Raw genomic sequence first — 15,779 nt, 5'->3', positions numbered from 1 at the left:
CCAATACTTAGTCAAAATGGGCAAGACTAGTTCATTTGAACCAAAATACAACCTGTTGTTGTGAGCTGGGCAGCTCCCAGAGGACAGGACCAATGAAGAGTGAACCAGGAGAAAAGAATGACTGTAAACAAGGTTAAGAAAACTGAAGGTCAACAACCTGGGGAACTCAGCCCTTTGTGGGAAGCTGTAGGTGGGAGTCGCACTCAGTGTGGCTGGTTGATGAAGAAACCAACTGGTTGCGTTTCACTTAAGAAAAGGGTTCTCAATTAAACGGACCTTTCCTGATGAGTAGGGGACTCAGCAGATTCAAAACAAAACAAAACAAAAAAACAGGTATAGGAGTCTAACTCATGGCTTAGTGATGAAGTTCTGTCTCAGGGTCTCAAGCCTAAAGGATATGGGCAAGGGATCAATCGGGGAAAGTCTGACACGGCAGTAATACTGAATTTTCAGACACATGAACAGGGAATATCTGTCCATTTATTTAGGTCTTCTTTTATTTCCTTAGGCAACGCTTTATAGTTTTCAGTGTAAAAATGTTGCAAATTCCATGTCAGATTTATCTCTAAGATTTTTGAAGATATTTTAAAAATATATAAGATATTTTTAATAAAACTTATAAATTTTAATAGATTGCAGATTATTCTTTCCTAGTATACAGAAATATAACAGATTTTTGTATGCTCATCTTGTATTCTGTAACACTGCTAAACACATAAATTTTAGCAGCTTTTTAAAGATAATATCACATTTTCTGCAATCATGTAACCCTCAGTAAAATACATTTTTACATCTTCTCTTACAATCTAGATGCTTTTTATTTCTTTTTCTTATTGCAGTGGCTAGTAACTCCATTATTGGGATCTGTTGTTGAGCTTCTTGCATTGATGAGTTTGTAGTTTTCATCAAATGTAAAAATTTTTCAGTATTATTTATTCAAATACTTTTCCACCCCTGCCTCCTTTGGGATTCCAGTTATACATATATTAGGCCATTTGACGTTGTCCTGTAATTCACTAATGGTCTTTTCATTGTGTTTGACTTCTTTTTCTTCCTATCTGCCTTTCATTTTGAAGAGTTATATTGCTATATTTTAAAGTTTACTCATATTTTCTTCTGCATGTCTAATCTGCTGCTAGTCCTATCCAATGTGTTTTTCATCTCAGACATTCTGATCACATGGAGTACAGTTATGACGTTTCAACTCACTTCTCTGCTAACCCTAACATCTGTGTCAGCTTTGGTTTGGTTTCAGTTGATTGATTTTTCTCACCGGGGTCGCGCTTTCCTTCTTTACATGCCTGATCATCTCTGACTGGATTCTAGACATTGTAAATTTTGGTGCTGGATATTTCTGTATTCCTATAAATATTCCTGAGCTTCCTTCTCCAGTGCCGCAAAGATACCTGGAAATGGTCTGATGCTTTCTGGTCTTGCTTTTAAGATTTCTTAGGCAGGACCAGAGCTGTATTCGGTCCGGGGTTAGTAACCCCCACTACAGACCCAGGACACTTCTGTGTACCCTTATCCAATAACCCCATGGATTACAAAGTTTTTCAGTCTGGCTGCTGAGAAGAGGCACTGAACCTCACGCTGTGTGAACCTGGGGAACTACTGCCTCCACTTCTCGGGTCCCTGGGCCCTGGTCTTGGGCAGTCTCTTTACATGAACGTGCTGGTGAATAATCTGCTAAATACTAGACAAAGAACCTCTGAGGATCTCCAGAGTTCACTCTCTCCACAGCTCTCTCCTCTCCAGTACTCTGCCTTGATCTCTCTGAACTCCAGGTTTCACCTGTTTTCTCCCTCTCTGTGCCACACCTGGAAATTCTCTCAGGGCAGTAACCCGAGCAATCACAGGGCTCACCTTGCTGGTTTTCCATCTCTCAGCCATTACACCTTCGGTTGCCTGACGTCCAGTATCTTGAAAACAATTATTCCATATACTTTGTCCAGTGCTCCGGCTGTTTAGATGACCTATCTAGAATTCTCGTTCAACTCTCTCAGTGAGGTTTTCTACTTTTCTTCATGTTCTACTCATTTCTTATAAAGGTTATTCCCAGGTACTTAATAAATTTTACTGATACTGTAGAATTTTCGTCCTTTTATAGGACATAAGAAAAAGTAAATTTTCCCTTAACCATTCCTATTTTTTACTGAAATAAATAGATAAATATCCATCAAATTTCTACTGTTTCTACTGTAACAGAAATTGAGCCAGAGGCAGATCACGTAAGGAGACTATAAGATTTTCTGCAGTTTAGAGTATCCAATTATTCCTCCTGCTGGAACGAGTATTGTGCCTAGCACTAGAAATTTTGGGCATATATATTTTTTGAATATAATTACAAAATATTTTTTATCCCAAAGTAGAAAAAATGATTTACAGTAACTATTTCCTGGGGGAAAAAAATGGGTACAAATCTGCCTATGACACTTAAGCAACTTTGTTTAATTACTGAACTACTCTCATTTTCTCAGTGTAGCCACCTGTCCTAAACATGGATATAAGCATCAATATGAATAATATAACACTTGAAACTTACTAAAATTCATTGTGTAGTTTATAACACAAGCAGCAAAGAAAATGTTATTTTTTGTCAAAGACGGAAAAGCTGAATTTATATTAAATATTTGCTTTTTTTAGGGTTAGCACTTTCATAACTGACACCAAAGGGTGGAGTTAGGAAACAGCTACCATTTTTATAGAGTATGTTTTCCAATTTGAGACTTACAGCAGCCTCCTGAAGGTTAACATATGACAGCTGAAGGTGATTATTGGAAGGAAGCAGATGAAAGAGTAATTTGAAAAAATAGCTAAGATTTTTAGACAGGTTTTATATCTTGAAAAAAATGATGACAAAATACAATGGATCCTTAATAACCCATCTCAGTGTCTGAAGCCTTCAGTGAACAGAATATAATTTATCACGTCTAACCTAAACCGTTTTTGCTTCAGAATAACCAATATCTTCCTAACGAGTTTCTGGTGAAATGGTAGTGAAGCATCTACCCTGTTTTAATGGTGCATATATAATGAACCACCTTCTCAATCCTGCTTCAATCAAGCAACAATGCTTTGTCTTCTTGAGGATTATCCAGGGTGTGTCAGGTTAACAGGTAAATTAGCCGATGCAAAGAGCAAGGCAAAAAAGAGCTCAATCTCCTCGCTTTTTTTTTTTTTTTGCGGTACGCGGGCCTCTCACTGTTGTGGCCTCTCCCGTTGCGGAGCACAGGCTCCGGACGCGTAGGCTCAGGGGCCATGGCTCACGGGACCAGCCGCTCCGCAGCACGTGGGATCTTCCCGGACCGGTGCACGAACCCGCGTCCCCTGCATCGGCAGGCAGACTCTCAACCACTGCGCCACCAGGGAAGCCCTCCTCGCATATTTTTAAGTTGACACCAAAATTGTTCTATCATATAGAAGTTTAAATAGTTGCATATATAATAATGGCATAGTATATGTTTTAAAATAAAACGGTCACACACTGTTTTAAATGTATCCAATGGAAGTTAATATAATGATTTTGATATACACACTTTCTATTTCTTAAAAATGAACTGACAGAGGGCTTCCCTGGTGGCACAGTGGTTGAGAGTCCGCCTGCCGATGCAGGGGACACAGGTTCGTGCCCCGGTCCGGGAAGATCCCACGTGCCGCGGAGTGGCTGGGCCCGTGAGCCATGTCCGCTGAGCCTGCGCATCCAGAGCCTGTGCTCCGCAACAGAAGAGGCCACAACAGTGAGAGGCCCGTGTACTGCAAAAAAAAAAAAAAAAAAAAAAAAATGAACTGACAGAGCTTTCATACTGTTTCTTTTTACTCTTTGAACTTGAGTATTAAATCCATTTATCCCACAGAATTTTATTCTAATGTAACATTTTTCTATGCCTGAAAGATATTATTTATTACTCAACATACTTCTCTGAAATAAAAATATACAAATAAATGGTAATTTAAAAAGAATTTCCTTTTGTCAAAATGGTCTAAGCACTTAAAAAAAATTTCATCTGGATTACTTGTGGATTGTAATTATTATTACCACACAGCTAATGAAAACAACATCAATGTATTACAAATTTTGAAAAATAATTATTAAACATTAAAAATTTAGAAGGAGATATGTCTCTTGAAAGTGTCTGTTTATTCAATTACTTCACATTTTATTGAATGTAAAGTTATTTACTATTAGAATGAACAGAACTGGGTAGACATTTACTACAAAAAGAAAAGAAGGTACTGGCCACATATCTGCATACAGGTAGTTTAAATCTAACGAGTACACGAAGACATGAACAAGTAGAGAAGAGGCTGCTGCACACCAGCAAGCAAAACACACTGAAGTGATAAAAATGCATATGGATTTAGAATAGCAAATGATATCTTTTTGCAAAAGTTAACGGAAGTGTCTTCCGAATGAATGAGAAAATACAAAGCACAAACTTTCCTATAGTGCATGGTCCTTCTACATCAGGAGGGCACATTGATCTGATGAAAATAAACAGAACTTTTCACCCCCTCCTCGTTGAGATCTATCACTGAAGCCTCCCCGAGCTCTTTTCACTTCTGGGTAGGTGAAACGAAGACAAGTGTGTTTCAGGGAAGAGTATTTCTCAAAGGGCTTTTTATTTCTAACACATCTTGAAAATTCTAATTCTATCATGTGGAAGTGTGTGTACACCACAGCGCATTCCACTAAGTCTGCAGCCTGGATAAAACAAGGTGCCTCTTGCCCGCGGTAACTCTTGCAGATGTTTCTCTGCTTTGTTCTCATAAACGTTCCTTGAGGCACAATATATACTTTGATGATGGCTGGAGAAGGGAAAAGGGAAGGTTGTTCACAAAAACATGGTACAGTTCTTGCTGACCACCTATACATCTGAATTAAGAAAACCCCAAGATTGGTCAAAAGATCCCATTTCTAGTGTCATACTCTGCCCTTAAAAGTAGTATGTATAGAGTGAAGGCAAGGAGCTCTTCTATGGGATGTTTAAAAGAGGCTTCTTCAAGCCCAATATTTTAAACTCTGCTTGTCTTGCACCCTGAAGGTGTGGTTTCAAAGAAGACTCACTGGGAAAGGCGTGTCCTTCTTTTGAGAAGTGGAAGAGATAACACAAAGCAGGTATGAAAAGAGAACTGGCAGGTGCCAACACAGAAGCATGTTCTCAGGTAGCTCAATTTCAGAAAACATGCACGTGGAAACTGAAGATCTAAAAAACTGTTCCTTTGCCACTGTCCATGGCATATACCCCAGGCTTAAGACCACTGTTACAGATCACCCACATCACTACTTCTTTTTATGAGGAAAAACAGTATGGATTCTTTTGAAACCTCACTTCCTTCTTCCTGGGGCATACGAAACATGGTATCATTTAGTTTTTATGAGAACCCTCTAAGGTGGGTTTTATTATACCCATTTTACAGATGGGAAAAGTAAGATCAAACTGGTTAGATAACTTGTCCAAAGTCAAACAGATAATAAGTTGAATAGAAGTATCTGAACTCAAGTCCTCTGCCATCGAAGCCCACTGCTCATAATGGTTCTCATTTCTAAGCTCACTTTTTTTTTGCTTTCTAATACCCCTTCTAACAAACCAAGCCCCATGTCATATCATGATAAAATAGAATTTAATAGAATGTATTAACTGATTGCTGGTGGGCCAGAAAATATGTTGTTCTACATACATTAGAGCCTTTTAATGCTCACACCACCACAAATGAGGTTTGATCACCCCCATTTTGCAGATACTGAAAGTGGGGCTAACAGGCTTCTTGCCCGAGGTCATACCGCTAACACTAACTGGTGATGAGCTCAGATTCAAACGTAGGTCTGTTTGATTTCAACAAGCTCTTAACTATTATGATAAATTGTTCTCACAACAGCAGATCCTCTGACAGTACAGGCCTAATGATGAAAGAGGAGGACACAAACTCCTCTGTCTAAACAGGGCAGGTGGATAATGGGACTGGGCAAAGCAAGCAGGGCACAAGGTGGGGACCAGAGAGTGCTGAGAACTGGGTATCCATGCCTGTACCCCAGGACAGCACTGCCAGCACCAGCTTCTGTGTGGGGCTGCAAACCCAGGAAGCCATGCCTGCTGACTGTTCAAGAGGGACTGAAAAGCAGATTTTTATGTGAAATCTTACAAGTGTTAAATTCTGGCAATCAATTAAGAAATATCTACTGTGCATACATCCACATATATTTTTAAACTGATATTTTAAATACCCACACCATGTTCCAGGCAGGCTGAATGTGGTTCATGGACCACCATATTATAACTTCTGAGGTAAAGAGTGCATGGTGGGCTATGCCCCATGTTGAGAAGATCATTACTCTATATAAAATATCTCTAGAGACTTCCCTGGAGGTCCAGTGGTTAAGACTTTGCCCTTCCACTGCAGGGGGCATGGGTTCGATCCCTGGTTGGGGAACTAAGATCCCACATGCCACGCAGCCAAAAATAAATCAAGAGTGAAGATTATGTTTAAATAAATAAATAAAAATATCTCTAGACAGCCAATTCTCTTTCTTATTTCATTTAAATAAGAGCAAGGTACTGCTGATTTCTGCTGATTTGGGGGCCTCTGGGACTGGTTTAGGCAGTTGCTAATTCTCCATCCCACTCAGAACTGGAGTATCCAGCATGATCCTCACATAGAACAGGAGGTAAAAAGATACAAAACTAGAAAAACATCAAGCACTGCAAGGAGGTAAGGCTGGGAAGCTGATCCTGATGCTTCCTGGGTGAAGCTGCACCTCAGATATAACCTGATCTCCAGTTTCCCCCATCTCCGTCCTCTGTACTCAGTCCCCAGTACCTAGCACATGGCAGGTGTTCAATAAATATTCATTTTTCCTGCTCAGTGTAGACGCTGTACTCATGTCCATCCTCCCATAGTTCCATTTTTTCCCACCCCAACTCTGAAAGTTAGCCAGGAAGGCATTTGTTGACTAATCAGAGCTCCAGAAGCTATGACCTAAAGGTATCTGTTTAAGCATTCACGCTCCTCAGACAGGAACAATGCTGGTGGGTAGGAGAGCTGCCACAAGAAGTCAAATCTACCAGGCTAAAGCTGCTCCTTGCATTCCTCTGTAACTACAGCTTCTTTGGTCTGGTGATTTCACTACCGGGCTTACTTTCACAAATATAACGACAGGCTTCCTAAGTGTGCATACAACCTGTATCAGAATAGTAAATCACATTCTGATTATATGTTCAAATCTATGCCTTCAATCCTTAATGCCTTACAAATTAAATCCAATATTCCCCCAGCTTGCGCTATTATGGCCAATAGGCAAATATTCTAGACACATCAACCTGAAATAGAATCTTATTTTCAAGCAATCAATTACTTATATTCGCTGGTGTAGGTGGTGAGCTCACTGTCGTTGTGCATCCACTTGAATTCCAAGGGCCAGCTCCCTTCAGCAAGGCAAGTGAGAACGAGACGGTTCCCTTCCAGGTGAATCTGCGGAAGGCCCGGCTCTGTTTTAAAATATGGCACAACGTCATCTGAAATATTAAAGGAAAAAGAGAAAGAAAGGAAAAAAACTGAATGAAGTACACATGAAAATGTCATTCATCCAATTAATCAATCACTTGTTTAAACAGACCTAATTTTAAAAAGCAGAAATGATGGCTATTTGGCCCAATTAAGTAGCAAATTATCCTTGACCCCCTAGAAACCTGCAATACCCTAGACAATATTTCAAAAGGCTGAATGCTCTATGACAGCACCATGTGAAAGCACCTGACAAGTTCATCCACGTTATTTCCACTTGTGATTAATACTTACTTACGGCATACTGGGCAATCTCTGCTGATGCAAGCCTTGGTTTTAACTAGGCATTATATTCTCAAAGTAACAATCAAGCGTATATACCTTGGCTCTAAAAGAAAAATATAACCTTCACTTAGTTATAAAAAAAAAAAAAGTAACTAGGATAAGCACATATACATATACATACAGATTAACACATATACATAAATGACATGCATCACAATCCAGTCTTCGTCTCACACACACACTGTCTCCTTCAGTGGCATCCGGGGGCTAGCACACTGGAAACCCACGTGTGTTCATACAGTGGAACAGCCTGCAGCAACAGGAACGAGCCAACTATTGCTACACACAACACACAACACCACGGATAGAGACGCATGTGTAGTGAGAGAAGCCAGACAGGAAAAAATTATAGCATATGCTTCCATGCAAAAGTTCAGAAAAGTTCAAAACCAGGCGCAACTAGTCTGTGGTGTTAGAGGTCAGTCAGGGTGAGCGTTGTTACCTCTGGGGGATGGGGATGGTGGCAGGTGTGTAACAGGGCAGCTCGTGGAGAGCACATCAAGACCCATTTGTCAACATGGTTACACGGGGCCATTCACTTTGTGAAAATTCATAGAAAATCATCCTGTACCTGACTTGTGCAATTTTTGTATGATGCTTCCTTAATTTTTAAAAAGTATATGAACATAGGAGACTTATTTGCGTTCTAGCTCTATCATTTTTCTAATAAAATCCCCAGGGTACACCCACATAATCCGGTGTGTCTATCCTTCAGGCCTCCTACCCTCTCGACTCAGGAATGAACACTCCAGCACACTCTGCTTTTCACTCTTAAGCCAGGCTAAGCCCTTTCTCCCTGGTGGGGGGGGGGGGGCTTGCCTGTGTTCCTCCTCCACCCCGAGTGCTCCTCCCCAGCTCCCTGCAAAAAGCTGATGCATTCCCATCCTTCAGGTTCACCAAGCTCCTCCCACCAACACGCCCTAACAAACCGTGACTTGTACCCAGTGGATTCCCATGCACGATCTCAATCACTTCTGAATTTCTAAACCAATGCCAGGAACAAAGTAGATACTGAATAAATATTCGTTCAATGAATAAATACAATAATAACAAAATTAACAGTAATAGCTAGTGTTCACTGAGTATCTACTATGCCGGAAACTGTTCCAAGTGCTTTATATGTATTACTTGATTTAATTTTCATGAAAGCCCTACAAAATAGATGCCATTATTATACCCATTTTACAGATGGGTAAAGAGAGGCATAGGGAAACTAACTTGTTCAAGGCCACCCAGACAGTATGTGGTACAATCATGATTTAAACCCCAGATAATCTGTTCCAGAATCCAGATATCCTATATATTATGGCTCTAAATGTCACAGGTTTCTCAATAGAGAAATTTTCTTCTCAAGAATCCCTATCTTAATGGGACTTCCCTGGTGGTCCAGTGGTTAAGACTTCACGCTCCCAATGCAAGGGGGCCCGGGTTTAATCCCAAGTCAGGGAACTAGATCCCACATGTGGCAACGAAGATCCTGTGTGTTGCAACTAAGACCCAGCATAGAATGAATGAATGAATGAATGAATGAATGAATAAATAAATAAAAGAATCCTTATCTTAACTTCAAATTTTTGATAAATTTGTAGAATTACTAAACTGGACTTTTAAATTACTGTATTTTTCAAATTAATCATCAAATAGCATATTAACAGTGCCAAAATTGAGACTGTTTTTACCTTAAATTGTACGTATAGCTGGTTTCTTCTGTACTGAATATAGAGAATTTAAATATAGAGTTTATTTTGCCATTGTGCTGATCACTGCATTCCATAATTGGTACATTGGTAATGCAATGTTACCAGTCTCTTACTGGTATTTATCCACACAAATAAATGTTAACTCGTATCTGTGAGTGTAGTAGGAGCCTGTAATAAGGAGATTTAACCGCCTCAATGAGATGCCGGGCAGGAGCTGAGAGCTGAAAGAGCAGTAGTTGTCGATACTCCAACACACCACGTGCAAAGGCCCTGCGGTGGTAGCAAACATGGCGAGTAACCTTGGAAAGCACAAAAGACTGAAACACCAGCAGTTCTGTAGGTTCAGAGAGAATGACTGGAAGCAGGGCCTCGCAGGCAAGGCAAACACAAGTCTTCTTTCCACATCATCCCTGTGTGATTTTCAATGGTGCCCACTTCACATTCAAAAGCGTTCTTCTCAAGTGAATAATAAATTATATGACCACCCTATTTCTAGGCCTTGGTCAAAAGTACTGTCAGTATAATTACAATGATGATTAGCTATTAATATAAAAGGACGGCAGAAAGGCTTTGAAGGGGCCATGTAGTTAAACGTTCATTTTGGCTGCAACATGGAGAAGGAATTAAGAGGGGCCAGAGTAGTGGGAATAGACCAGTTAGGAGGTCGCTGCAGTAACCCAAGGAAATGCTCTGAAAGGTGACAGTGGGTTGGGTCAAGGTAAGAGTAGTGACTGTGGTGGTGGAGACAGAAATGGATGGCTCTGAGACAAGATCTAGGGGGCAAAAAGACTTAACGATGGACTGAATACGGGCGTAAAGGACTGAGAGGTTCAAGAAGGATTCTTAGATCTCTGACATGCACGACTTTCCGTTCAAGAAACACACCTTGATTCTGTAATCAGCATGGGGAATACAACAAGAATAAGACAGAGTTTCTGTCCCTTTAGAGGTTATAGTCTAAATCTGGCACAGGAATAGAAACGGTAAAGTGTCAGGTGCTGCGACCCTAACCCTAACGCAAAGGCAGGAAGTAGTCACCCCCGTCCTACCCCAGAAGTTCCACCTGCTTCTGTCGCACATCACCTACTCTAAGTTACAATTCAAGTGCATTCTTAGGTTTTGATTGTCAACTGTGCGTCCAATTTCCCTTTTTGCTATGTGCTAAAGTCACACACTCCCACGACCCACACAGTCTAATAAAGCTGAACTGTGATGGATATGGCTTTGATACCTCGGGATTGACTGAGCTACTGGCTTTATTAATGCCCTGCCATGTGCATTATATTCAACAACAGAAAAAGAAATGCCTTCGTATGGTTCCAGTGTGCTACAAGAGTGAGTCATTAAAAAAACAGATATTTTTGAAAGAAAGAGGCTTCAAGATAGATGCTTAAGAAGCTGAATTTGGTTTTACAGTTGACAGAGCATCACTGATTTAATACACAATGGTTCTGAATGTAAATAATACCATAATAATTCAATTTTTCCTAGAATTCATCGTTTACTAAACATGCCTACACCGTGTACAAATTATGCTGGGTATTGTGACCTAGTAGGAAAAAATATTTTCAAAAAAGAGAGGTTTCATAGGGCTGGCAAGCAAATACCTTGCGACAGTGAAGAATTACAGTTGGCACTGACTCTGACGTTAGTTATAGGGAGGAGGGAGGGTAACTATGGCAGTGTTCTGGAATGCTAAGGGTCTAAGTTAAAATTACTGCCACAAGTGTTTTAACATAGATTAGCCAATGTGCAGAATAACATAGTTAGCTCTCTGAGCCCAGAAATATTTACCACTGAAATATACAGAGTAGATCATGAAATTAAGAGGGCCTAAAGGTAACAAAACATAAAAGCTCTGGGGAGAGAAAGAGAAACAGAAGGAATAGTATTCAGGTCTGCACAGACCCCTACAAAAGCATGTGATCTTTATATATCTTAAATGGAACAGAAAAGAGTTTGAAAAGATCCATAAAGACAAAAGTGACTGAGGTACCTCTGAGATAAGATTATGAGACTCTGACCTGGGGACAAGTCAGTGGTCCACCTGATGCTCTTTGAGGTGTATGTGTGTGTGTTTCTCCCAAATAATAACTAATAGGAAAAATGAGCAGACATTAAGTATGCTTCTGTATTCTTACAATGAACATTCATGGAACCCTGAATGAATTACTAAGAAAAACTGTGAAATTTCCATTTTCACATACAATTAAATACAACATAAATCATTTATGAAAGAAAGAGTCTCGTCTGTCTGGATAATACAGATTTAAGGTCCATCCAAAGGAGAGGAATGGACTTGGTGTTCTCTCAAGACAACATCATAATTTTATGATGTATAAGTTACTTCCCTAAATGGATTTCTAAGGTTTTCAGATATGGTGTAAATGTATTTAACTTTACCTGTCCAATATGAAGATAGTCTTCTGCTCATCCAGAAAGGAACCATGACCCATTTGCCACAATAAAAGTCATTTCCATGGGGAAGCCAGAGGATAAGATGCTCTGAAGCAGAACCACGTCCTGGGGTTCCAGGCTTTCCTACCAGGAGGAAGAGTGGCCTTGCCATGGGTTTTAATTATCTGCTCCCAGTGGAATATGGAGGATTTATTACCAGATACTCCTTCGTGGCAGAATGGATAGGAATCACCTAGTCGGTGCCGGGAAAGTCAAACTTCAAGCGATTCTTGTGACGCTGCCAATGAGAGAACTTCAGCCACGACCGTCAATAATTGTAATCTGTTCCGTAACTTCCCCTCTTCTCCCCCATTTTAAAGTGATAACGAGTAAAGAAATAATATTAATCACTTCCACTTAGTAGAGGAATCAACCTACCACAAACAAGGGGGGGTCCAAAGCAGAGCAGCCCCACATGTTCTGGTGACAATAAACTTTAGTAAGCAATCATCATCAGTGCCATCAGCCAGGTGAGAGTCCAGCGGGAAGGGTTGGGAGTCACAGCACGTGGGGAGCACTCAGCTGGAGCAGGGCCCTGTACTACTGAACTCTGCTTTCTTGACGGCTGAATTTCCCAGGGCAGCTAATCTTTTGGTTTGAACCACTCATCTTCCCTTCAAAGCTTCTTTTATATCAAATTCAAACATTTTCATGCCCCAAGCTTATGAATTTACCACTAGCAGAAAGTTTTATTTTTCAAACCCCAGTGAAAAACAAAAGCACAGGGCATAATGCATCATTTGTGAACAGCTATTCTGAAAAATATGGGTAGAAGACTCCTTTTGGGTAAACACAGTCATTCAGATTTCAGCTGCCGGCGGTCATAATGCACACCCTTCGAAGCCAGGAATTTAATCTCACAGTATGTTGTGCTTTTTTCATAACAGTAGTATTAATCTTTTTAAAACAACTGCTGTGCATTGTAAATGTATTTCTGAGGTAAAATTTAAATATATGATTAGATATGTTCTCTTATAGTTAACTACGCAAATCTGGAAAGGTCTCACTACAATGCAGAAGGATGATCCTAGAAGATAACAGTCTCAGGACAAAGTCCTCTATGTGCTTTAGGACAGGCTGTTTCAACCTGCACTTCCTGTGAGCACCTAAGGTAAACCCTTCGGTGGTTAAGCTGAAAGGAAGAAGGAAAGGAGGAGACAAAGGAGGAAGAGGAAGAGACGGTGGCTCTATCATCCCCGCTAATTCTCAAGCTTCATTCTTCTAGCTTATCAGAAATATTTGTAAATATTTTCCAGTGATAGACTTTCAAATATAGTAGGATGTACCATCACATTCTGGGGCTAAACAAGTTAGCCAACTTCTCTGTATGTCACTTTATATATTTCTACTACTGCCTTGTAAAATGAATGCGAATCAGAAATTTCAGGGCAAAAGGTAGCTACAATTGAACAAACATATACAGGTCTGACTTCAAACATCAGAACCTATCACGATGACCACGAAGCACAGGGACACGGTGCTCTCCAGTTCTCACTCTCTCGTAAGCACTTCCGATGGGGCAGGACTGGAGGCTGGGCTGTAAGCCAGGCTTCCACCCTGTGCTGCAGCATCTCCGACCAACAAGCAGCCAGGCCCTCACCCCTTCCCAGCTGGCGGAGCTTCGCACAGAAGAGGGGACACAAGACTGAGGCCCACAGTGGCTCCCGCACCACATCACCAAGGCTCATCGTCATCCCTCAGGCACTTGCTGAGTGTCTCCTGGCTGCTCTGGGGATACAGCTCGTCCCTGTCCTGAGGGGTCACAGCCCAGGGAGCAAGAGGCTGGTCAACGAGCCAAGGGCAACACAGGAGGTGAGAGCACAGAGGCAGGAAGCCATTGCCTGAGAGGGCCCTTGATGAGGTTCAGGACCGAAGACCTCCCCGGCTGAGGGTCCGCATATCAGCCAGGACAGAAGTGGAAGGGGCGCCAGTGCCCAGAGCAAGCTGACAGCCTCGGGCTTCACAGGGGCTGAGGCCCCAAGGCCGTACGGAGCCACGAGGGCTCAGGTACATCTCCGTGCTGCTGCAGCTACGCAGTGGCTTCCAAAGGTTTCTGAAGGCTCGTTAAGGAACTGTCTCATCCCTTATGACAAGTGAGAATTTTTTTAGATCAATGCACTCCTCCATCCCAACTAAGAAGGAAACTTCTATGCGTCATCTGTTTGTTTGTGCCTGGGCCCAGCTGTGAAAGGTGAGCAGGGCTGCAGGACCGTCCTCGCAGGCCTGGAGAGGCCTCTGAGGATGAGGAATGGCCTGGTGGAGTGGCAGCGACTACTAAGCCTGCTTAGGGACGGAGTTCGGGAAGCCAGGGGACAGGACACCTGAGTACCCTATACGAGGAAGGAAAAGACTTACTGTTCATCCCTCTTGCAAGTGTCTGTCCCCCTGTCCTCTGGGGGGCACCGTAATCAGAGGCAGAAAGAAGATCAAACCATGCACCGCATATTCCTAGATCTCACGGTAAAGTCATCATTTTCTATTCAAAAGTGCATCTAGAAAGTGTGGCCAAGTAGCCGGTCTGCAGTGTTCTCTTGGTATTTGGTCTGTGTGTGTGAAAAGAGGAAAGCAGGAGGGGTCCCTAAGATTCCCACTGAACAGTACTGTGAACAGCTTGCCAATGAATTCAGTCAGGGGCAAGTCAAACTGATTATCTCTGTTTTCTCTAAAATCAATGTGAATTAACAGCATATTTAAGGGAACTCATGGGGTAAAACTACCCTCCCAATATTTTCCCCTAAGAAACCATTCAAGCTTTCAGTGAGATTAACCTACAGTGAAGCTGATGGTAGAAACATAAATGGTTGTATTTATGTACTGGTTTGATCCTGCACTGTGCTAATCTATTTCAGCATATAAATTAATAATAAGAGGCAGTGGAATAAAAGCAATTCCCCTATTTCTCCAAACTGCAATAAGCTTGCAGCTCTCCAATATTTTATTTCAAAGTACAATCACACTGAATCGTCATTTCTATGGTTTGCCGTTAAAAAGTATGACCAACCAAAATAAGAAGAGTTAACAGCAGTAACCGACATTTTTCTTGACTATGGTACAATATTTCTCTCAAATATTCTTTCAAATAATCCTGAAACTCCAACTCAGGTTAAATAAAAGGCCAAAAGGTAAAAGAAAAGAAACTCAGATGAGATTTATCTTTCCCTGATAAATGCAGACTGCTGAGTTTCTGTCACATGTGTACTGACATAAAAACTGGGATTCATCTGACAAGTACAGGTTTCTGGTAACTGACTATACTGCTGAACTGAATGAATAAGCATCTTCAGAACTCTAATGGAAAACTGATGAATTCATAAAAGTGCTAACAAAAGATCAAGATGGAAAAAAAAGTAATTACATGGGACTGAGTGACATGATGAGGATGATTATAATTTTTGTGACTTTCTGTTGGAAAAAAAAAAAAAAATCCCACAAGGACTCAGAGGCAAAAAATATACAAATCAATTTTCACTGCAGAGTAAAGGAGCTGTTAACAGTGGAGGATTCCTGGACTGAATGTCAATATTATGACATAGTGTGAGTGTGTTTCGTGTTTGGTAATTGCAATCATTGTTGCTTTTGTTGTGGCCATCCATTTACAATGCTTGGTGTCAGTTTATTCATCTCTTGTAAAAATAAAATACAGTGTGTGTGTGTGTGTGTGTGTGTGTGTGTGAGAGTTGTGAAAAAAAAATAACACAAAACTGGAACTCAAAAGATACTTAAATGATGAAGGTTTAATTTTAGACCAGGAAAATTACATGGGAAAAGAACTTC

The 15,779-nt window shown here is 40.9% G+C and overlaps 1 protein-coding gene across 1 annotated transcript in view; it reads right to left on the bottom strand.

Moving 5' to 3' along the window:
* The window catches only part of SDK1 (sidekick cell adhesion molecule 1), a 581,111-nt gene that overhangs the window by 527,530 nt on the left and 37,802 nt on the right, over positions 1-15,779 (bottom strand). The window contains exon 2 of the mRNA XM_060285242.1: positions 7,355-7,514. Coding sequence (XP_060141225.1) covers positions 7,355-7,398 — 44 coding nt within the window. The 5' untranslated portion in view covers positions 7,399-7,514. The remainder of the gene's footprint in view (positions 1-7,354; positions 7,515-15,779) is intronic.

This window comes from Globicephala melas, chromosome 15 (assembly GCF_963455315.2).
Source record: "Globicephala melas chromosome 15, mGloMel1.2, whole genome shotgun sequence".
Lineage (NCBI taxonomy): Eukaryota > Metazoa > Chordata > Mammalia > Artiodactyla > Delphinidae > Globicephala > Globicephala melas.
This window is presented reverse-complemented; position numbering and strand designations above follow the sequence as displayed.